Below are 25,423 nucleotides of genomic sequence, written 5' to 3' on the forward strand. Positions count from 1 at the left end.
AGGAATTTCCGTTAAAGCAAAAGGAGTTTTTTCAGGTTCATCTTCTTTTGAAACTTTTCCAGTTCGTTCAAAAGCCATGTTTCCTTGATCATCTTCCTTTGCCTTTGATATCCTAGCTATTGTTCCCAAAGATCTGCTTGGCCCAATCATGTCTTCTTTAGGGATTTTTCCAAGTTTCTTAAGAATCTTACTCTCGTTTTCATCTACTTCTTTCTCATGAAAAGATAGAATCTTACACAGCCCAGGCATTTCTGTCTTGTTTTCTGCTGTGATTGACATTTTACCTTTGTACTCCAATATTATCGGTGCATCAGGTATGTCTGCAGCTACAAAGGTTTCACATTTAATTTATAGTCAACAGCTACATGATGATAGCAATATCATTTATGTAGTCACAAACAGATAACAAAAACAATTTCACAAATAAACAGTTTTACATTAAAACAGAGTTCAGTAACATTAAAAATAACAGAGACAACAGATTTTTGGGCTCAATGGAAAGAAGATACCTTAGAAAATAAAACCATGCAGACTCTGAACATAATACAAACAATAAATATAGGACCTGATTTATCAAGCGGTATTTCCCATTCTGTTTCAATGGGAAACAACTTTGATAAACAAGGCACTTATACACAGTATATAAGACCACAGATACAGAACACATACAAACTGAAAACAGAACATGGTAAACTAAGATGAAGAAATTATTTACATTCTGTATAGTTCAACAGTAAAAGAAAAGTAAGCAAACATAATATATTTGATAACGTTATACCTGGTTTCTTTCCAACTACTGGAGTTGTTACTGGAGCGGTAACAGCTGCTCCTTCCTCCTTTGGTTTTGGTGATTTTAAAGCTGGTGAGAGAATTAAGTTTTGTCAATCCAGTACTGTGTTTGCAAGTTATACTGCTTTGCTGTAATTTATTCTGTAGTTTATATTACAGTTTCATGTGATTATCTTAATTACTGTCTTCCTCTTTTTTCAATAAATAATTTCAAACATCTCTTAATTTTGTTCAATATTCTTAGAAAGCTGTCCTGCAACTATAAATGAATCTGCTGAAAAATACACTAAACTACAGATTAAAAACTGTCAATAAAAATGTAATAAAGAAAAATATACTCCAAATTCTCAATAATGAAATTAAAGAATTCCTACCTGTCACAGGTTTTAGTTCACCAGGAGAAGGTAGCACGGCTGCAGGCTTAGCTTCAGGAACTTTAAACACAATATCAATAAAACATATTAACATAAATGCTCCATCAAATTATTCAAAAACATAAGAAAAGGATTTTAAAAATGCTTAGAGTTTCACAGGTTTCCTACTTTCTGATACACAAAAAGTTAGTATTGGTAGTCTTTTTAATTTTAAAAGAAATAAGAATATATTTTCTAATGTAGAAGAGCTTAATTCACAGAAAAATAAAAGAGGCAAGGTGCAAGGAGCTTCATTAAAGAAAAAATTTCCTTGGTACACTTATGGGTGACTTTTCAAAGCCCGGCACACTAATACCAGGGGACACGCGCATGGCCAGGCCCTGTGCAGGCTGAGTGAATTTTAGAAATGGCCCGGGTACACGCAGAAATTCCAGGCTGTCTCAAGGGGGCAGGCCGGCCAGGACAGCGGCCATTAGGCCCCATATGGGAAAGCACGTGGCAGCAGCGGGCCTACGTGTGGAAGTTACTTTTGCTTTGAAGGAGCAGTAAGTAATTTAACAAAAAAAAATTTGCCTAGATAGGAAAAGGTTAGGGGTCGGGGAAGAGAGGAGAAAAGGTAAGAAGGGTAGTTAGGGGGATAGGAAAGTTCCCTCCCAGGGGAAAGGCCTACTCCCATCGCCTATTCCCCCCCCCCCCCCCACGTGACATGACACCCACCCATACATGCCCACGCCGATATTAAAATCAGCCACACATGTACGCGCGGGAATCGTATTTTATAACATGCGCGTGGCGATGCACGCATGTTATAAAATCGCCGCGTCCATATGTACACGCTGAGAACGGCGTGCACATGGATGCACACGTGCGTTTTTGAAAATCTAGCCCTTAGAGCTGAAGAGCTATGATGAAGAAAAAAACAAAGATGGTAATGAGAAATAGATGTCCGCAACGCAAAGATGTTAGCTATTAATTGGGTTTAGCATCAGATTATATGTAATACGATTTAGCAGCAGCATGAGTACTGACATGGCCATAAATATTTGTACCTTTCACTGCTTCAGGCTTAGGTACTGGTTTAACTTCCTCCTTCCTTCCTACTGATGGCTTTTGAACAGCAGGTTCTTTCTTCTTAGGAACTTCAGGCACTTAAAAATATTATTATTTCTTTTACTTCAGAATGCCAAAAAATTATGTAAAGATGCTTAATTGTTAATGTAATATTTTAAATAAATGAAGAACATTTTCAATTTCAATTTTTCAATTATTTTTTAACTGGTTTTAATATACCATATGAATTAGAAAATAAGACTCAGATATGACAAAATCAATGAGATGAAGACATGATTATAATAAACTTCTGTATATCTCTCATATACATTTGTGTTACTGTTCACTTCCAGTTGTATAATTTCATTTTTAAAATACTGTATTTTTGTAATTCCTTCTTTATTTTTGGCAGTAGTTTTGTACCTTCTTTTTTAATCTTCTCTATTTCTTTCTCCTTGGGAGGTTCTTCAATCTCCGGCTTCTTTAGAACTTTAAATACAAATAATTTATCATTTAAAATCATAACAGAGAAGACAATGCAACTATAGACACTGTTTTCCTAAGATTCTTCAAATTTTGGGCCTCATTTTCTAAAGTATCGCAGGCGTGCGATACTTTAGAAAACTGCGCCAATGGGGGGCGGGGGTCGAAGCAGGGGGGGAGGGGGCGGTCCTGCGCTAGCCGGCAGTGATCGCACTGCCGCGGTGCAATCGCTGCCGGTTTCGCACCCGATAGCGCCACCATAGAAGGTGTAGCTATTGGGCGTGAAGTAGGACGCGAAAAGGCCCTTACCTTTTCGTCGTCCGCGGCGTCTTCCCGGAGTCGGCCCCGGTGATGCTCTGACTCCTCCTCTTCCGGGGCCGACTCCGCCCCGATTTAGGTAGCGCAGGCATGCGCTACCTTTGCAGGCTATCGCAGGGCTGCCTGCGATAGCCTTGGTAAATAAAGCCCTTTGTGACTACAGATACTAAATTTTAGAAAATAATGCCCTAACTTACAAAACCTTACCCACTATAAAGAATGTAGAAAACAACAAGGAAAACATAACATAGTGGACATTAATTAACTATGTAGATGACACAACATTATGCTACGAGTACTAGTGATTGTTATTGCCCTGATCACATTAAATTTTGATAATTAGGGATCTAATATATACAAAGATTTTCTTGTCAGTAAAAACGTTGATAAAAACTTTTCTAATTAAAAAGAAAAAAAAAAAAATATATATATATAATTTTTTTCCCCATTATAAAATAGGCCAGGTTACCTTTTTTGAGACCAACTTCTTCTTTTGTTGGAGGTGTAACCTCAGGAATGGGTTTGCGAGGAACCTTCTTTTCAACTTCAGGCACTTAAAGGAATATAATTTCTACTTTAGACTAAATAATTTACAGTAATAACAACCAAACAGTGAACTGAAATACACACCAAAATACACATCAACCACGCAACATTACAGGATTAGATAATGTTTTCTTTCTGGATAATAACCAAAATAAGTAATACATTCAAAGTCAAGCACAGACATTATGTGCCATTTGTTTCCAGTCTGACAAGAGAAATGAGTTTTCCATAATTTCTTAACAGGTAGGACTTTAGGAAACATGTAATACATTTAAACAGTCAACTGCAACATACATTTAAATGCAGAAAAGAAAGACTAAGACACAAAAGAACATTCTGGATATTAAGAATACAAAAGCCTAGGCATTAGAAGCCAGATATATGAACATAAAAGCATCTGATGTTAGAATACGTGGGCACTGTTTTCCTGGACTGATAAGGTATATACCTTTCGCTGGTTTGAGCTCCACTTTTTCTGGTACTGGGGTAGGTTTTGCAGGAACAACCTTCTTAGCCTCAGGAACTTCAAAGAAGACAATTGTACTTTTACTATACAGTATTCAATGTTACATTATTTCAAAGAAAGAAAAATGATTTTAGTTCCACTCAGACGGTGTTTATCTTTGGGCACTTGTTTTGTGTTATACACCACCAGGTGAACACACCTCGGTTTGATAAAACATCGAATACGCCTTCATTGGACAGGAAAAGGGGGGGATGTTGTGGGATCAATGAATGACTTATTTACTACACAGGAGTAGATGCTTTGCCCTGCTTGATGCTTTGATAATACATCTGGGGATGGGAAAGGGCATGCAATGATTTGCTATCATAGCATAGAACTATGGAAAAAGGTTCAAAAAGATCTCTACATTATAAACCAATGTTTTCCTCATTTCAAAATTGGCTAGTTCCGCATCATCATGGGACTGAAGTGGCAATGGGGCAAAACATGCCAGTGCCATCAAAAGAACATGGTAGAAAGCAGAACAAGCTGTCCAACTGTGCATGGCAGAAGTGATTTTATCATACATCGTATAAGTCTCTCTACTGATTGCCCTGCCATTAATTTATCTGACTATGAGGTTGATATTTTTAACATTAGCAATGTAATAATTAAGATTTTTCAATAATATGGACACAGCTTTAAGGAGGGGGTGTCTCTGGCAAGTGAGATATTGCTGCTGGAGCCACTAGTAAAAACAGATGGTTCATTTGGGCATATGTTTCATTTAGTACCTTGGTAGGCTATTGTCTCCCAATTTTCATCAAAGTTTGTTTAAAGTTAATTTTGATGATGTAGGGTAAGATCAGCCTGATCACACACTCCTTTGGCAGGGGCAGTTCTTCTGTGCACTTGCTGAGGTGAACAAGACACATATATATGCAAGACTAGGATAGTGGGGTCTCAGGCCCACGCGTCTGGCTGGACGTGGTGGTGTTATAGTATATGGGCACTGTTTTCCTGGATTGATAAGGTATATACCTTTCGCTGGTTTGAGCTCCACTTTTTCTGGTACTGGGGTAGGTTTTTCAGGAACAACCTTCTTTTTAGCCTCGGGAACTTCAAAGAAGATAATGATACTTTTACTACACGGTTCTCAATGATACATTACGTCAAAGAAAAGAATTATTCTAGTTCTAAGAGAACTGCAAAGAAGCCATTTCCATTCATGGATATAAAAAGAGATTAAGATTTACCATTCAGAGATAAATGAAATGCTAAACCATATGCAGTGTTTTAAGTGACTGCACGGTAGGTCTAAGTATGACAACTATAGTTTAATACCATAGTTTAGTTTTCTTAATTCTCAAAGCAATCAGATCCGGCTTATCAAGATTACTAAAATAATTTTACATAAACCATTTTGTTTATATATTAGAAGACTAGCTGTCACTTAGGTGTGACTTATAGTCTGAAGTCTTTGTTAATTTACCATGAATTGACTATGTCTGATGATATAAATCTACTATAAAAACTGAACTTAGATATATACATTTCTATGTCCCAGTGTTTTAAAGTAACTGCTTTGATTTATGCTGAAAAGCGGTAAAATAAATAATAAATTAAACTAAACTATTAAGAACAGTAACTACAACATAATAGAAAGCTCAGAAGCATTCTCTCAGGAATTGACATCATTTGATGATGGGATCATCTTTGTAATGATATCAACCCTGAAAAAAATCATTCCAGGTCCTACTGAAATTTTGTGATATAACTGAGCATGTAAAAGAGTGACTTTCACAAGAAGCTGAGTAGATATAACCTGTAAATAGCAGAATAGTTTTATGTAAGCATCCCATTATACACTGATTTTTATTGTAAGAGATTCACATTAAAATAGATGTGACAAATCTACAGTCTAAGTAAAGATATATGTTGAAACCCTGTCTCAAATGGGTTTTGCTTGTTTTCCTTACAAGTTTTTAACATTTGTTTCTACTGGATATTCAGATATATCTAATTTAGTAAACAAGAAACACTGAATCATATTTTCATTCAAATACTGTACCTTCAAATTTTATAAAGAGCATTATTTATATTTATAATAAACTGCAGAAAAATACATTAAAAACATAAACACGACAAAGAAAACAAACAGAAGACACATAGACAAGGCATTAAAACTGCATAACATAAAGACATTAAATGCTTTTTTATTTTAATAAGAATTGTAAGATGAAACATATGGGGCCAACAATAAAAGTACATTTTTAAAGAGTATGAGATAGTTGCAATTTTGAAAAAGGATTTTTGATTTATAATTACATGGAACTGGTGATATTGCCAACCACAGGTTTGGCATTTAAAACTTAGCAGAGGGCAGAAAATAAAAACAACATTAAACAAACATACTCCTATAGTTACATGGCAAACAGATTAAGAAAAAGTGCAAACAGAACAGCATATAGAAATTACATGCAAAGGTGAAATGAATAATGTTGCTCTTTTAAAGGAAGGTAACATTTTGAAAAAGACCCTTATACCTTTAACTTGAATAATTTCCTCTTTCATTGGAGGAGAAATTTGTGCTGGTTTTTCAGGAATCTTCTTTTCAGGTTCTGGCACTTTAAAGATATTATTACAGATTTAGTATATGCCCATTGGATCAAAGTCCATGAATAAATTTGAACTGAATAAAGATTCTTGGTTGAACCATAAACTAGGAAACATAAGACAATCAATTGTACTTTGAATGAAGACTACAGACAACAAATCAACAAATATCTAAGCACAAATGAATAAGTGTAAGAGTTTTTCTTATTTGAAAGAAAGATGAAATTGATTGAAAAGAAGTTGTAAACTGAGGTTGAAAAGAGCTGCAACATTTCCAGATGCACACGCAAGATCTTGAATGTAAAACAAAGTGGAAATACGAAGTAGAAGTTGAATTGTTGGAGATACTTTTCACAGGTAAGATTTCTTCTCTTGAAATAGAGCCAGGTTTTATTGGTTCTGTTTCATGCATCTCAGGGATTTCATGTACTTTAAAGAATATGGACAACTAGCATAAGACTGCCATTTCAAAGTGGGGAACTTCAAATAAAATCAAATGTAAAGACATACATAAAAATCACAACACATACTGAGGGTAGTCAAGAAAGGAAAAATTGGTTCTTACCTGCTAATTTTCTTTCCTTTAGTCCTACCAGACCAGTCCAGATGGATGGGATTTTCTCCCCTACCAGCAGATTGAGACAGAAAACAAAAGTTTTACTGTAGTGCTGGTACTTAAGCTACTGTGCCACATGCAGTCTGCAAGTAAAACTGTAACAAAGCTAAACTAATTCCCCCAAAACAAGCCATGGGAAATGGTGTCCATAGTAACTGCTGAACTGGACTGTGAAGTTTCAAGCTTCTGTCCACTGTAAGAAAGACCTTTCCCATGCTTATCTTGTACCGAGGGCCTAGGTATTCCAGATTTTGAGACAGCTTTAGCTTGTTTTTTGCAAATTGACCACTGCATCTAGGCTTTGCAACAAGACCAATACCTTATGCATTGAGTATCAACATTTGGCTTCTGTTTTGTTCCAAATCAACTAATAATCCAAGTATGGATATTCCATGACCCCTTTTCTGCGAAAAATTGCTGCCACGACCACCAATGTTGAAAATGTGCAAGGAGCCTTTGCCAACCCAAACGTCCGAAACCAGAAATGTCCCCACCAGGACTGCAAACCTGAGATATCATTGATGATCTATTCAAATAGGAATGTGCAGGTAAGCTCTGAAAGACCCAATGCTTCAATCACTGACTAAAAAGTCTCCATTTGGACACATTGACCTTCTTTAGATTCAGAATAGGATGAAATAAGCTTTCCTTCTTGGGTACCACAAAATGAATGGAATAATAACCTTGACCTTTTTCCTATTTTGAAGCCGGCACCACTGCAGTTAAAAGAAGAAGTCAATCTCGTGTGAATCCCACCACCTTCCTTTTGATCCTGGAGAGACATATAGGAAAACCAAGAAAACTTCAACTACTGGATGAGCAAAATCTAAGGCACAGCCACCTCTTACAATGGAAAGGATCCACCAATCCTCTGTAATCTTGGCTCATTTCTTATAAAAAATGGATAACCATTCCTTGATGGGCCCAACAGAACTTCCTTGAGAGCCCTTGAGTTCTCCAGAACTGGATCCCACACTCTCTTGGAAAGTTCTGCAGACTTCATGAAAAGATTGAAATTTTGCCACTAATTGCCACTGTGAACAATTATTCCCTGGATGACAGCACCTGGCTTCTACTTATTGGGAAATGACCTTTGGTGTCCCTTGGGCTTATCTTCAGACAACTCATGAGACTTAGATTCTCCTATCTAATTAACCAACATCTTCAAATCCTCCCCAAAGAGTAATTTCTCTCTTAAAGGGAGGTTACCAAACTGAGAGTTGGACTATACCTCCACAGCCTAGCTGCCTGGATGAAACCGCTGACACCAAATTTCAGGTGACTACACACAACAAATCATACAGGGCATCAGCAACAAAGACCAAGTTAGCTTCTAAGTATTTCACCTCCTGGACTGAAGATGTTTCTTCTGACTCTGTCACTGGGATCTTTGCAACCAGCCCTGAAAGCTAAAACCAAGACTTCCAAATCCTACTGAGACAAATTTCCTAAGTGCTCCACAGCCTTAGACTGGTATAGTGTTTTTTAAAGAGACCACTGACGCTAAAGCATCCACTATGAGCACCTTCAACAGCTCCAAAGGATATTCTGGAAGGGGATAAACCATCCTCATGGCTCTGTCAACCTGCAGACCAGCCTCCAGCATATCCCACTTGCAAAAAATGTCTTAGCTATCCAATGAAAAGGAAAGGTCTTAGGGGGACCCATAAGCCCCTTCAAAATGAGATCCTTTTCTTCCTGCTTCAACTCCTTTCTCATTTCCTTAATTCCCAGCTCTGCCAAAGTCTAATTAATCCTACCATCTGCTGGAAACAGAGAACATTGGCAGATTGCAGGTGGCATAGTAGCTTAAGTACTAACAGTACAGTGAAAATTTTGATCTCTGTCTCCATCTAATTGTAGGAGAGAAAAATACCACCTGTCTGGACTGGTCTGGTCGACGATAAGGAAGCTTACTTTTAAAACATATTTTCTTGTGTAACATATGACTTAACTATTCATTATTTAAGGGATCTGAAGTGACAGAATCAAGAAATTCAAACAATTCAGTCTACTATTTTCAAAGATATTCTTGATTAATTTAGGATTCCCTGCAATTCACTTAAAAGTGAATTTTAAAAGTCTAGCATATGCCAAAACTGGGAAACATATGACTATGTCGGGCTGGTGCACTCCGAGTGGATTTTAAAAGGCGCCTGCATACCCGTGTATCTCCCACTATGCACATGAACAAAAAATTCTGAAAAAGGGGTGGGACGAGGCATGGTCTGGGCTTTCCTGGATTTCAACTTCAAATTTGTGTATACATACTTATGTGCACAGGGGCACCGGGGTTCCCTGCCGTGCAATTTTACTTCTGCTATGGAGGACATGTAAGTAATAAAATAAAGAAAAATAGATCGGTAGGGTTTTAAAGGTAGGGGCTAACAGGGGAAACAAGAGGATATTAAACTAGGGGGTTTGTAAGTCCTATCCCTTACCTGGGTGAACTGGGAAAAGTGAAAATGGCATTGGCACGCCTGTCTACTAAAATGCCCCCACTTATGTGGTAGAAGCAGCATTTGTGCACACCCACTTTAAATTGTGTGCACATGTGCAGACAGTCAGTCTATTTTATAGCATGCGGCATATACACATGTATGTTATAAATGGCCTCATCCCTGGATGCAGGCTGACAAACACGTGCACATATGCGCCCGAGCACTCTGTCTGCTTCCAAATACACTTCAAGCCTCTCTTACTCACCTACAAATCCATTCAATTCTGCAGCTCCTCATTCCCCATCTTCTTTTCTTTCTCTCTACACCCTTCTTTATGAGCTCTGTTCATCAGGCAAATTGCTCTTATGTGTGCTCTTCTCCTCTACTGCTAACTCCTGACTCTATGCTTTCCACCCTGCTGTGCCATAAGCATGGAATAAACTTCCCTCTATGGCCATATTCAATTCCAATCTAAAATCCCACCTTTCTGGGGCTGCTTTCAAATCTTAAACATTTTGCTCCAGTAAAAACACTTCTCATAGACTCTTGCTTGTCATTAGGGATCTTTATTTTAGTTTCTATTTTATTTTTACCAGGAATTTATTAGTGTATTTTTATAGCAAACAAAAACAGAAGAAAAATCATCAAAAGAAAATGTCATTGTTTTCTATTGATCTTCTCCCATTTTTGTTTGTTATAATAAACACTGATAAGTTACAAGGAAAATAAAATAAAAACTAAAAGCAATGTCATGTATGTTTGTCTTAACTAGAATGTAAACTGCATGGAGCAGGGACTGTCCGTTATATGTACTATATCTGAACAGAGCTGCATATAGGACCTCAGGCAAGAACCCTGTCTGCAAACATTTCGAAAAAAACTTAAAACCTGGCTATTTAGCCAAGCTTTCCCTTAATCTTTTCACTTTAGATACTCTACATCTCAAGCCTTCCTTACAACTTACATAACCATTGTGATTAAAGGGTTTTGCTATCTCTCTGTCCTTCTTTCTTCAATTCCCAAGTTTGATCTCCTTGTTATACGTAACTTTTTACCTCCTCTGATTATTTTATTGTTAATCGGTTGATAAGAATGTTTTCCCCTTCGTTCCATGTAAACCGATTTGATATGACACCCATCATGAAGGTCGGTATATAAAAAGAATTATATGTCTAGTACTGCTTTAAAATGATAAATAGTAGTACTAGTACAGTGTGCAGTGCATACATGTTACTTGACATGCATATCAGTCAAACAATTTTCTTTCCGTAGAAGCCCCTTTGAAAATTAACTTCCCTATGATGAAATGGCAACAGGTATATTGTGTTAAAATAAAGGTGTATTACACACAAAATATAGCATGGTATAAGAATACATTTCTCAGACAACAATAAACAGACCAAGAGAAACATCATTTTTTAAAGTCTATGTCAGAGTATACCTTTAGCAGTTGGAACTTCCTCTTTCTTAGGTGCAACAATTGGCACTTTTTCTTCTGGGATAGTTCTTTTAGGCTCCTTTTGCACTTTAAAGATATTATTTTGTTTTAGGATATTCATAATGAACCCATCGAACATCAAACAGAAACACAACATAGGGCACAAGACAATAATGTAGCTAACTAAAGGCAAACAGCAAACAACAACGAGGTCTATATTCAGTTGCTGTGCGGCTTGGCTAGTTAGACAGATAAACATATCCAACTAACGTAGCCTGTATATTCAGCAGCACAAAGTACACCACTCAAAATAAGCCATATAAGTCTATCTTAATGACAGGTGTATGGGACAACCAGACTTAGCTGGATAAGTTATCCGGTTAACTCTGAATATTGGAATTAGCTGGATAACTTACCTGGCTCACTCATTTCTTCTCGGTAACACCCTCACCCTGCCTGTCACTTAACTGGCTAACTTTTTCAATTGGATAAGTAGTTATCTGACTAAGTGGCAGCCGCTGGTCCCAGGTACATATTCAGTCACCGCCACTTAGACAGATAAATCGAAACTTATCCGGCTAAGTGGCACTAAATATGGTGCCTCAACATGTCCTTCCCTGAACTCTCAAACCTACTTAAAATATGCCAGTGGCACATACTATTAAGTAAGCATTCCCTTTGACTAAAATCGAATAAGGTGCCATACATCTCAAAAATGTAAAAACAGCAATATTTTTTCTTAAAGGACAGAGAAGATTTGTGGACGGTAAGGCAGAATTATAAAATAAAATTTATAAAAGCTAGAGATACACATTATCTTTTTTTGCTCTTTGGATACTAATGTCATATTCTTCAGTTTCTTCAAGGAAATATTATTAAAATAGTGAAGTAACAAAAGTGGTTGATCAAGTAGGTGTGGCAGACATTACTTATTTGGATTTCAGTAAGGCTTTTGACACTTCTGCATAGAAGACTAGTTAGCAAGCTGAACAGCATGGGATTAGGCCAGAAAACTGTAAGTCCAATGAAGACCTGGCTGAGTGGCAAGCTGAAGAAAGTGGTGGTAAATGGACTCCATACAGGTAAAGGCACAGTGATCAATGGAGGATTCCCAGGCTTGGTGCTAGGACTGATTCTTTTTGCAACATTGCTGATGAGCTTAAGGAAAAAATATGCTTGCTTGCACATGACATTACAAGGTGAAACAGAGCACACATGCCAGAAGGAGAGGAAAAAATGAAAGGGGACTTTAAAAATACCTGCAAGAATGGTCATGGGTTTAATAAATGAGTGTCAGGGCAATTATGCTTATGGGACACAAAAATTAATTAGCCACATATCAATCAGAAGAACAAAAACTGGAAATTGTCAAACCTGAAAGAGATCAGGGGTAATTATCTCAGAGAATCTGATGGTAGCCAGTCAATGTAATAAGGCAACTAGGAAAGTTAACAATATGCTCATTTGCAAAAGTAAAGATATTATCAGTGGAAATAAAGAGGTAATATTGGCTCTGAATAGGTAACAAATATGACTCTGCCTTGAGAATTGTGTTCATTTCTGGAAGTTACACCTTTGTAAGGACATGGAAAGGATGGAAGCAATTCAGAAAAGAGCTAAGATGATAGAGTGTACGACCTGCAACCGAAATCCTACACAGAGCATACAGTAGTAAAGCAGGTAGGGAGGTAAATGAAGAGAAGGACTGGGTTTAAGGGTCTGCTCGGTCACATGAAACTTTAGAGGGCCAAAAAGGGGAAAATACAAGCCAATGGGCAGAACATTGTTTTATGACTGAATCAGACTTCCAAGAAGACTAGGGTAATCTGTAAGAAGTGATCATGGTTACAATCCTAATAGCACCGGGAAACGTACACAGGGTGGAAGTTACAACCCTAAACAGCAGCAGTATGATTACATCAGGTTTTCAAGGAGGCGAGGGTGACTTGAATGGCGTAATGGTTAAAACTCTAAATGCAGTGGTAGCGGTACGGCTACATTGAGCTTCCAGAAGACTGGGATCATCTCCAGAGAATGACTGTGGTTAAAAGCCACACAAGGATGAACATGGGGAGGATGGATGTTTTGGACAACAGCTTCACTAGTTTTGATGGCTTTGTAAATTATTATAAAACTTGGTAATAAGCCATGGAAGAGGGCTGAGGTGTTGGATTAAGCATTGCTCTTGTAAAAATAATAAAGGATGACATTAAGGACTAAAATGGCCTACAAGCAAAAGTAGTGAAGGCTAATGCTGTAACTGAATTTTGGGACAGATACAGTGGAGGGAAAAGGCTTGAGGAATCAGATAAAAGAAATGGGAGCGTGTTTTTGGGTGTGGCCTGTTTGGTCTGTACTTGGACCGGTGTGTTCCAATATATATAAATGATCTGGAAAGGGATACGACAAGTGAGGTGATCAAATTTGCAAATGTCACAAAATTATTCAGAGTAGTTAAATCAAAGCGGATTGTGATATATTGCAGGAGGACCTTGCGAGACTGGAAGATTGGGCATCCAAATGACAGAATAAATTTAATGTGGACAAGTGCAAGGTGTTGCATATAAGGAAAAATAACCCATGCCGTAGTTACACAATGTTAGATTCTAGGGATGTGAATCGTGTCCTCGATCGTCTTAACGATCGATTTCGGCTGGGAGGGGGAAGGAATCGTATTGTTGCCGTTTGGGGGGGTAAAATATCGTGAAAAATCGTGAAAAATCGTGAAAAATCTAAAAATCGCAAAACCGGCACATTAAAACCCCCTAAAACCCACCCCCGACCCTTTAAATTAAATCCCCCACCCTCCCGAACCCCCCCCAAATGAGTTAAATAACCTGCGGGTCCAGCGGCGGTCCGGAACGGCAGCAGTCCGGAATGGGCTCCTGCTCCTGAATCTTGTTGTCTTCAGCCGGCGCCATTTTCCAAAATGGCGCCGAAAAATGGCGGCGGCCATAGACGAACACGATTGGACGGCAGGAGGTCCTTCCGGACCCCCGCTGGACTTGCCAAAAATGGCGCCGGCCATACGCGTATGGCCGGCGCCAAAAGTCCAGCGGGGGTCCGGAAGGACCTCCTGCCGTCCAATCGTGTTCGTCTATGGCCGCCGCCATTTTTCGGCGCCATTTTGGAAAATGGCGCCGGCTGAAGACAACAAGATTCAGGAGCAGGAGCCCGTTCTGGACCGCTGCCGTTCCGGACCGCCGCTGGACCCGCAGGTTATTTAACTCATTTGGGGGGGGTTCGGGAGGGTGGGGGATTTAATTTAAAGGGTCGGGGGTGGGTTTTAGGGGGTTTTAGTGTGCCGGCTCACGATTCTAACGATTTATAACGATAAATCGTTAGAATCTCTATTGTATTGTGTTCCATAACGGTTTAAGACGATATTAAAATTATCGGACGATAATTTTAATCGTCCTAAAACGATTCACATCCCTATTAGATTCCATATTAGGAGCTACCACCCAGGAAAGAGATCTAGGCGTCATGTGGATAATACATTGAAATTGTCAGCTCAGTGTGCTGAGGCAGTCATCAAAGCAAACAGAATGTTAGGAAGGGAATGAAGAATAAAATGGAGAATGTCATAATGCCTCTGTATTGCTTCATGGTGAGACCGCACCTTGAGTACTGTGTGCAATTCTGGTTGACACTTCTCAAAAAAAATATAGTTGCACTGGAGAAGGTACAGAGAAGGGCAACCAAAATGATAAAGGGAATGGAAGGGATCCTCTATGAGGAAAGGGTAAAGAGGTTAGGGCTGTTCAGCTTGCAGAAGAGATGGCTGAAGGGGGCATATGACAGAGGTCTATAAGATCATGAGAGCACTAGAACAGGTAAATGTTCTAGTTATTTACTCTTTCAGATAATAGAAAGACTAGGGGATACTCCATGAAATCAAAAGTAGCACATTTAAAACAAATCAGAGAAATTCTTTTTCACTCAATGCACAATTAAGACTGAAATTAATTGCCAGAGGATGTGGTTAGAGAAATTAGTGTAGCTGGGTTTAAAAAAGGTTTGGATAAGTTCCTGGGGGAGAAGTCCATACACTTCTATTAATCAAGCTGACTTAGGGAGTAATCACTGCTATTACTTGCATTAGTAGCATGGGATCTATTTAATGTTTGGGTACTTGCCGGTGATTGTAACCTTGACTGGCCACTGTTGGAAACAGGATGCTAGGCTTGATGGATTCTTGGTTTGACCCAGATGGCAACTTCTATGTTCTTAAAAGTTACTGTCCCGGTGTGTGGATTCTTAGTTCAATTTTTCATGAGTTGTCTTGCTGTGGGACAGCACTGTCTGTGCATTCCTACTTTTTGTTTGCTTTTTGCGAAAAGAACTCTGAGGGTCTTCTTCACAAAGATGTGGGTAACTAAGTGGATTAATCCTATTTTCTGATCCAGAATTTGGAGACCTTTTTTTGCTGGAGAAGAAAGTGTTTTTGCATCCTTCTTTTCTCTTATTTGATTCCCCCCATTTTTTTTTTTTTATTAAGTTTCTTGTCTGTATCTTTATGGACTGAGAACCCTAGGGTCCAGGGATTTAGATTTTTGTTACCTAGCAGAAGATGTGTTCTTTACCTGGAAGGGACTTGAGAAGAAGTTGTGTCATTGCAGAAGAATGGATTCACATCCCTTGCCAGAGAAAAGGAATTATTAAGACATCATTCAAGAAAGACTATTTTCAATACTGACCCAGCTGTGCTATATTTGGTAAGAGAGTGCCAGCTCGGTACTGTCAGAAACAGATGTAGGTGAATAGGGAAGCCTTCAGAAGAGATATGAAAATTGGGACTTTTCATTCTGTTAAGTGATTGGGACTACCAATCTGATCATTACACAATGGGAAAAATCTATAAATTTGAGAAACTGGGAGAAGGTTTACACTTTTTTCAATCTGATTCATTGGAAAGGTGAAGGAGCAAAATCATTAGGTAATTGGCTATTACAAATTCTAGACTTTTACTGGAAGACTAAAGTAAAAAATATATTAATTTCAATCTGTAAATCAACTGCATTTAACAACAAAGAGCGGAAAAGAACTTTTCTTCCATTTTGTCAACTCTCAATAAAGTTAAGTTGGAAACTAGTTTGCTTTCAGTGATTGTTGCTGCTATCGAGTTTATCAGTGGTGTTTGCAAGGGATTTAAGGGGCAGAGTAATTGTTGACCAATGCAAAAGGGCCTTGGAGATAACCTTCCCCCCACCGAGAGCCCTGGACACTCAGATTTATCTAAATACTATGGAGAGCTTTGCAAATAGGGTCTGAACTATTAAAGGTGAATTTTAAAAGCCCAGCTCACACATTGGTTTGGAAAGGTGCACACAAGTCTTGCTGGGGCGCACAGACCGAATTTTAAAAGCTGCCCAGATATGCACATATTTCCCGCTGCACGCACATCTTACAAGTTTTCCAAAAGGGGTGGGGCACGGGGGTGGTCCGGGCGGGCATGTTCATTTCAGGGTGAGGCCAAGAGATGTGAACATAAATATTTAGTGCCTGGGCGCGTGCCCAGGTCCCCTGACATGTAACTTTACTTCTGCTATGGAGGACATGTAAATAATAAAATAAAATGATCGAGCCATTTCTGAGGGGTTTAAAGGGTCTGGGGTAACTAGGGGGGAGTGTAGGCTATCAAACCAAGGGTTTTGGAGGACTAGCTGTTAACTGGTTAAACTGGTAATGGTGTGTGCCCTTTTTAAAATTCCCCAACTTATGCAGTAGCAGCGGGATTTACGTACCTATGCGCCTATCCCCTTAAAATGTGGCCCGCATGTGTATGCGGCCAGACTATTTTAGAACATGCATGCATATGTGCATGTACATTATAAAATGACTGCGTATCTTGGTATGCGCCCATGCGCCAGTTTGAAAGTTACCATCTTACTGTATGGCTTTGGGTTTATTATCCGGGTTTTCCCACCTAGGGGTTATGCTAAAAATTAAAAGGGAGAACAGTTAAATGAAGAGGGGAATCAGAAGAAAGTAGATACCTTAAACAAATGCTTTTGTTTAACAGCCACACTACAAGGAGAGGGTGATGGACTTAAGGCAAGAGGCAAGGACATAAGGGATTGTGGGTTGAAAACATGACCATTTTCTTAGAAGGTCTATCTGGATGTCAGTAAAGCCTTTGTCACTGCTCCTCACAGAAGTCTGGTGAGTAAGCTAACCATTATGGGAGTTACAAGAAAAATGATAAACTTGGTGAGGTTGGGGAATGGGACTCAATGGTGATCAATGGGGTCAAACCCAGGGGTCATCATCTCGATATCCTCAAGATAGCCAACCACAATGACAAAGTGGTTGGGAAGCTAATAGATTACTAGGGTGCAGCTGGAGACCACATTTACAAAGGTCATTGATACAGTGGAGGCAATTCAAAGGAGGGCCACTACAATGGTACATGGCCTATGCTCTAAATCATGCATAGAGAAATTAAGGCAGCTAAAGATGAACTCTCTAGAAGAAAGAAGGGAATGGAGAGATATGATATATGCATTCAAATATCTAGCAAGATTCAGTAAAGTATCAGACAGCATTTTTCATAAAATAAAAATTTCAAGGACCAAGGAGGTCATCATTTAAAGCTGCAGTGAAAGACGCACAAAGAAATGTGAGAAAATATTTTTTCACTGAGAAAGTGGTGGATACTTGGAAAAGATTTCCAATGGAAGTGGTAGGCGCCAAAACAGTGGCACGATTCAATCATGTATTTGACAAAGGAACCTTAGCAGGAGTGGGAGAAGGCTACAGATCAAGTAATACCTGTAACAGCACAGTCGGCAGGCATAAATGGACAAACTGAGTGAACCAAGTGGTATTTATCTATAAATTAATTTTCTTTCAATCTAGAAAGAGATAGATTAATATGGCACATTTTTCAATTCTATTCATACTAATTGCTTAGTTATTTTTTATGAAATAGAAGTAAGTTGATAAGAAACTTCTATGTTCATTTAGGAGCGCACCTTCAAGAAAATAAAGTGCTAATTTTGAATAATTTGGATGAGATAAATAATTGCTTAGTTTCAGTGGATTGTTGGTATATCTTTGACTAGTGGAGCTTCCTGTTTCTTCATAAGAGCAGGGAGCACTCTCTGAGGCACAATGTGCACTTTAAAGATTTATAGGTGAATTTCCAAAGGAGTTACACATGCAAATGTAACATATAGCAATTTTCAAATTCAAATTACCCACTTTAAGGGGGTAATTTTCAAAGGAGTTACGCATGTAGGGGGTAATTTTCAAAGGAGTTACGCATGTAAATGTGACATACTATCGTAGCAATTTTCAAAAGCTATTTACTCGAGTAAAGTGCACTTACTTGAGTAAATCCTATGGACAATTCAATGGCATATAGTGTAGCAATTTTGAAAAGCCCACTTACTTGAGTAAAGTGTATTTACTCGAGCAAAAACCAGTTTTGCTCGAGTAAATGCTTTTTAAAATCAGACCCGTAAATGTGACATACTATCGTTGCAATGTTCAAAAGCTATTTACTCGAGTAAAGTGCACATACTTGAGTAAATCCTATGGACAATTCAATGACATATATTGTAGCAATTTTGAAAAGTCCACTTACTTGAGTAAAGTGTATTTACTCAAGCAAAAACCAGTTTTGCTCGAGTAAATGCTTTTTAAAATCTACCCCTTAATGTGAGGAAAACCTACGGACATTTCAATAGCATATACTTTAGCAATTTTCAAAATGCACTTAACATTGGTAAAGTGCATTTGAACATGTAAAGCTCAATTCTAAGCATGTAAATGCTTTTGAAAATCGGACCATATGTTTTAGGAATCCAAAATAACTTAAAATATGGGAGCTGATTCAGATTATTCAAGAAGTTGATATGGGGTTAGGCACCTCAGCTTTATTTGCCAGAAAAAAGCAAATCTGGCCATCAGCATTTTCTTCTGAATAGCAGTGAGATACATATATCAGCTGTGAAAATAGAGTACTAAAAGCTCCATGACAAAACAGAAAGACAACATGAACTATAAAGGCATACATTGTACACCTGTGCTAAATAACTATTACAGACAGACAAACAGAATGAACAGAATCTAAAAGAGATTAGTAAGAAAGAGGGCTTTAAGAACTTCTTGCACGAACTGATATACCTTTAGTTGATGGAGCTCTTTCTTGTTGAGGAGTAACAATAGGAATTTGTTCTTCTAAGACAAGTTTCTTTGGCACTTCAGGTACTTGAAAGATATTATTTAGATTTAGGCAACTCAAAACGAATTGAAAACATTGAAAACAATAGGACAACTTAAACATGAGTTGCTAGGATGATGATACAGATTTTCCATTTTGTACCTCATTCATGATAAATATTTCCCATGTGAATTCCTAGCTGGAATACTTTATAAATGAGGAAACACCTTTAAAATAAAAAAATGAAGTCATTTCTGCTTTTATTGTTATTGCAGAGGGTAAAATGTATTTTTTTTCTCAGCACAGAACAGAAATTAAAGTTTTAGGATGGAAAGGGAATTAAACAGGACTACAGTTTCAGTATTTCCTTTAAATGGGATTGGGTCTCTTCATTTTATCAGGTATCTGTTAGGACTGGACATCATCCAAACAGCTCTTCATGCAACGAAACATGCACAACAGTGACAAGACTCTGTAAGATATCCAAGAATTAGAAGCAAAAGAGATTTGAAGAAAATGTCCATCAAAGATTGCTGTACCTTTGGATGGTACAGTATCTTCTTTTTTGGGAAGACGAACAGGTAATTTTTCTTCAAGGACAGGCTTCTTAGGCATCTCAGGTACTTTAAAGATATTATATTATATTAGGAATCTTAAATTACTTGCAAAACTAAAAACTCATAAACATTTTCTAGGGGATCCTAAAAATTATATGAAAAATAAAGAAATACTGAATTTTTTTAAAATGTAAATGACAAATGACTAACTAGAAGAGATTTTACATTGGCTTCAGGGAAGCCCCTACTGTTTTAAGAAGAACAGGTAGTTTTTCTTCTGAGAAATGTTTTTCTGTAACTTCAGTCACTTTAATGACATTAATTGTTTTAAGAAGTTTAGGATTATCATATTTCACTGTCATGTTTATTTATTTATATACCGTCATTCTGGATTAACAATCATATCCGAAAGATAAACAGCAGATACTTCCGTCAAAATGTGATGTACCTTTGGCTGGTGGAACTTCTACTTTTTTAGGAACAGCAACAGGTACTTTTTCTTCTGGAACAGGTTTCTCTGGCATCTCAGGAACTTTAAAGATATTAATATTTTTTTATTTTATATAATGTTTAATGCTCAGATTCATTTTGGAAAGATTAACAGTAGATACTTTTGTCAAACTCTGATGTACCTTTGACTGGCAGGAATTCTTTTTTAGATGCAGCAACAGGTACTTTCTCTTCTGGGGAAGGTTTCTTAGGCACTTCAGGCACTTAAAGATATTACATTTTTGTTATATAATGTTTACATTTATTTTGGAACAATAAAGAGCAGATACATCTGTGAAAGTCTGATGTACCTTCGGCTGGTGGGACTTCTTTTTTAGGAACAGTGTCAGCTACTTCCTCTTCAGGGACAGGTTCCTTTGGCAATTCTGGCACTTTAAAGATTATTAATATGTTTATTTTATAAAATGCTTAATGTTGAAATTTACTTTCAAAAGATAAGTAGTGTTACTTTTATCAATGTTTTAGTACCTTTGGCTGGTGGGACTGCTACTTTTTTGGAAACAGCAATGGGTACTTTTTCTCCTTGGGCTGATATCTTAGGCACTTCAGGCACTTAAAAGATATTAATATTTTTGTTTTATTGAATATTAAACTTATTTTTCAAAGATAAAGAGCAGATAAATCTAACAAATTCTGAAGTACCTCTGGCTGGTGGAATTTCCATTTTCTCTTCTGGGATAGGTTTCTTCGGCACTTCAGGTACTTTAAAGATATTAAATTGTTTTTATACAATGTTTACATTATTTTACAAATGATAAATAGAAAATACTTTTATAAAACTCTGAAGTTCCTTTGGCTGGTGGACTTTCAACTTTCTCTTCTGGGACAAGTTTCTTGGCACTTCAGGCACTTTAAAGATATTAATTTTTTTGGTTGTATATAACGTTTACATTATTTTACAAATTGTAAAATGTACATTTTATAAAAACTCCGAAGTACCTTTGGCTGGTGGAACTTCTTTTTTAGGAACAGCAACAGGTACTTTCTCCTCAGGGACAAGTTTCTTTGGCACTTTAAAGATATTAAAATCTTTGTTTTTATATAATGTTTTCATTATTTTCAAATTGTAAAGAGCAAATACTTTTATAAAAACCATCTGAAGTACCTTTGGCTGGTGGAATTTCTTTTTTAGGAACAGCAACAGGTACTTTCTCCTCAAGGACAAGTTTCTTTGGCACTTCGGGCACTTTAAAAATATTAATTTGTTTGTTTTTATATAATGTTTACATTATTTTACAAATTATAAAGAGTGAATTATTTTATAAAAATACTGAAGTACCTTTGGCTGGTGGAGCTTCTTTTTTAGGAACAGCAACAGGTACTTTCTCCTCAGGGACAAGTTTCTTTGGCAATTCGGGCACTTTAAAGGTATTAAAATCTTTGTTTTTATATAATGTTTTCATTATTTTCAAATTGTAAAGAGCAAATACTTTTATAAAAACCATCCGAAGTACCTTTGGCTGGTGGAATTTCTTTTTTAGGAACAGCAACAGGTACTTTCTCCTCAAGGACAAGTTTCTTTGGCACTTCGGGCACTTTAAAAATATTAATTTGTTTGGTTTTATATAATGTTTACATTATTTTACAAATTATAAAGAGCGAATTATTTTATAAAAATATTGAAGTACCTTTGGCTGGTGGAGCTTCTTTTATAGGAACAGCAACAGGTACTTTCTCCTCAGGGACAGGTTTCTTTGGCACTTCAGGCACTTTAAAGATATTCATTTTTTTTGTTTTATATAATGTTTACATTATTTTACAAACTGTAAAGAGCAAATAATTTTATAAAAATCCGAAGTACCTTTGGCTGATGGAACTTCTTTTTTAGGAACAGCAACAAGTACTTTCTCCTCAGGGACAGGTTTCATGTGGACTTCAGGGATTTAAGGATATTTATTTCCATTAGGATTTTTAAATTGCTGACAGAATCTATAAACTTGTAAAAATTGCAAAAGAAATCCCAAAGACTTGAAAGCCCCAAACGTCTTTCAGAATATTACTTGTAATGATCTATATATCAGAAAATAAGAGGAGAGCATTTTTTCTTTATGTTGTAAAGGAATAGTTGATCCTCCTTTGCTGGTAGAGCTTCCTCTGTTTTGTTCTTTCTTCTGCAACAGCTTTCTTAGACATGTCAGGTACTTTAAAGACATTCTTTTTGTTTGAAGAACTACAAACTTACTTTCAAATAATATAGAAACAACAGGCAACAAAACACAACAAATAAAGTAGAATGTCTCTAAAAGTGTGATCTATAGTCTATCAATAATTTCACTAATTTCCTGCCTATGGCTAAATATCTATTGAATTTGTTTTTATAAGAATATAATTATTCAAAAGATAAGAGATAGCTTCTGCAAAAATTTCAACCACAGTTGTTGTACCTTTGGTGGGTAGTGCTTCTTCTTTTGGTGGAAGAATGACTTGTATTTGTTCTTCTAGGGTAATTTTCTTTGGCATCTCAGGCACTTTAAAGATATTAGTTTCTTTTAGGAATTTCAATACAAAATACAGCAATCAAAATTTACAATAGATATTACTTGTTTAAAAAATACTGTATATATTTGAATGCTGCTATTATTTAGTTGGTTAGTTAATTCAAATATTCCCTTCAGTGGTACAACAGCACAGTGCAACAGAAAAACAAATATCACACTCACATAACATAACAAAGTGCACAGAAACACAAATATCACATATTCACATAATACATTTATAAAGCATACATTTACATATAATGAAAATCAGCAGTATAGAAGAGGATGGGTTATTCCATAGTTCTCCAGCAAGGAAAGAAGAAGACTGCTTAATGTAGGGATTGGCCAAGTTTTAGAATTATTATATGTAACCAAGGCAGTTTTTGAGGATTAGGAGTTTTCAGAGCTCAAAGAGTTTTCATATATGGGAAGGCAAATTTCAAAGCCATTTATGAGGGTCACTAGCAATTTTTGCACGTAAATTGGCACCCACATAAAAAGAGGTGCAACTATCCTTGGGTACTTTGTATCTGTGGCAAATTTCAAAGTGCATGTAAGCATGTACTTTTGCTTCAAAAACTGGTGCAAAGTCCATAGATAAAAAGTGTACCCACGAACCTTCTCCCAGTTTGAACATTGAAAGTTGCCCCCTTAATGAATCGAGCTTTTAATTGGAGCTATCATTCTTCTGAGACAGTTCTCATACACATTTCAGGTAAAAAATATGGGTAGATTTTCAAAGATTTACGCGTGTGACCGGCCTTACGTGTGCTGGGCCAATTTTCAAAGGCCCGGTCATGCGCATAAATCCCCGGGATGCATGTAACTCCCAGGGCTTCAGGAAAGGGGCGGGGCAGGGATGCGGGTGGTCCGGGGGTGGGGTGGGGCGGGGCTAGAGGCTCCTGGCACAGTGGCCATTTGCCGCTCTGCCGGCATGCGCAAAAGGTAAAATAATGATTTGGAGGGAGGCTAGGTTAGGGCTAGGGGGCGGGTAGGTTAGGGGAAGGGGAAGGGAGGTTAGTGTAGGGGGTTGGGAAGTCCCTCCCAGTCTGCTCCGAAATTTGAGCGGACTGGGAGGGAACTGAGGAAGGCCATGGGCATCGGCGCACGCATGTTGTAAAATCGGGCATCCGTGTGCACGCATCAGGTAGCACGCGCACATGGACGCGCAAGCTCATTCTTTTAAAATCTACCCCTATATGTATTAAATATATATTAATTTCATTTTAGACACCTCCAAATTACTGACAAAATATTACGAACTAACAGCTGACATGAATTACAAAGACACACAGTTATAAAATAACAAGAGTGCCCCTGGCACAAATACATGGAGCCTCCTCCTTTTTTAGGAGCCATCACTGATAGTTTTTCTTCTTGGACAGTTCTCTTACATAGTTTGGGTAAAAGACATGTTCATTGTGTCTCTGAGATCTAAACTATAATGATGTCCTGCTAGACATCTTTCTAATATTAATCAATGGAACAGTAACAAATATGTTTAAATAGATGCATCAGCAAAACAAAAAAAATGATAAAATGGTATTAATTAAACCAAAAAATATTAAAACTCCTTTCATTCTAATTATTACTTTATTCTGGAGGAGAAATTAGTGATAAAAGTTTATGATAGCACCTCATATCTTGTCACTTACTCAATTAAGAATATAAGTAAATTAAGGTGCTGCTGACCCTTATCAAACCTCCTTACAAGAATTACATTGATCAAAATAAGAGCCCATCAGAAATAGCTGAACAGTGGCTACAGGAAAGGAAATATTTAAGAACAGGGGTGTAGCCACAGGTGGGTTTTGGGGGCCTGTGCCCCCCTCACTTCTGGTTCTAGCTCACAAAAGGTGCAGCAGTTAGAACAGGGCTTCCCAAACTTTTAGCCGATGTGACCCCATTTTAGCACTTGAAAATTCACATGACCCTAGAGGATCACACCACTCTCACCTTCCCCAGACTCCAGCTGTTTCTGTCTCTCAACATCTGCCCTCTGCAGTTGATCCTTTCTCTCAGTCTCCACCACTTCCAGAGATCCTCAGCTCTTAACCTCCTCCCTTCCAGTGGACTCACTCTCTCAACCTCTACCCCTCCAGTTAACCCCCTTTTACATTCCACAACTCCTCTTACCTCCTCAGCCCCCCTCTCCCCCCCCTCCAGCCCTTTTTGCATCCTGCCAGCTGATCCTCTCTCTCAGCCTCAAAGCTGTCTTGATTTTTTTGTCAGTTCCTCCCTCTCACTCTATTCCATCCTCACTCTCATTCCAATCCCACCTCTCACCTGTCCCTTCCAACACCCCCAGTGATACCCTCTTCACCCTCAGTTCTTCTCTTATATCCCTCAGTCAACCTGTCATTTTCCCTCTCTCATCCTCCAGTCAATCCCTGTCCATTGGAGCCAACCCTCAAACCCCTCCTGCATCTGATCCCTCCTTTCAAAGAGTCCGTCTTCCAAACATTTCCCTGCCCAGGGAAAGTAGCAACATTTTCCTCTGTGCCTTGGGCCAAAGATGAGAATGACAACTGGTGGGAAGAAAGGACAGACTGATGACAGGGGTAACATTATTCTGTTGGGTAGTTCAGATTCA

The 25,423-nt window shown here is 37.8% G+C and overlaps 1 protein-coding gene and 1 long non-coding RNA gene across 2 annotated transcripts in view; both read right to left on the reverse strand.

Moving 5' to 3' along the window:
• The window catches only part of TTN (titin), a 509,207-nt gene that overhangs the window by 191,434 nt on the left and 292,350 nt on the right, over window positions 1–25,423 (reverse strand). Inside the window, 8 exon segments of the mRNA XM_029605898.1 lie at window positions 779–859; window positions 1,164–1,223; window positions 2,213–2,311; window positions 2,637–2,702; window positions 3,484–3,567; window positions 4,009–4,083; window positions 5,047–5,124; window positions 6,552–6,632. Coding sequence (XP_029461758.1) covers window positions 779–859; window positions 1,164–1,223; window positions 2,213–2,311; window positions 2,637–2,702; window positions 3,484–3,567; window positions 4,009–4,083; window positions 5,047–5,124; window positions 6,552–6,632 — 624 coding nt within the window.
• On the reverse strand, window positions 19,256–21,278 carry LOC115093726. The gene is made up of 5 exons (XR_003857391.1): window positions 20,996–21,278; window positions 20,822–20,905; window positions 20,292–20,724; window positions 19,826–19,909; window positions 19,256–19,333 (listed from the first exon to the last, which is right to left on the reverse strand). It is a non-coding gene; the product is annotated as an uncharacterized LOC115093726 (long non-coding RNA).

The sequence above is a fragment of the Rhinatrema bivittatum genome, chromosome 6, assembly GCF_901001135.1.
Source record: "Rhinatrema bivittatum chromosome 6, aRhiBiv1.1, whole genome shotgun sequence".
Lineage (NCBI taxonomy): Eukaryota > Metazoa > Chordata > Amphibia > Gymnophiona > Rhinatrematidae > Rhinatrema > Rhinatrema bivittatum.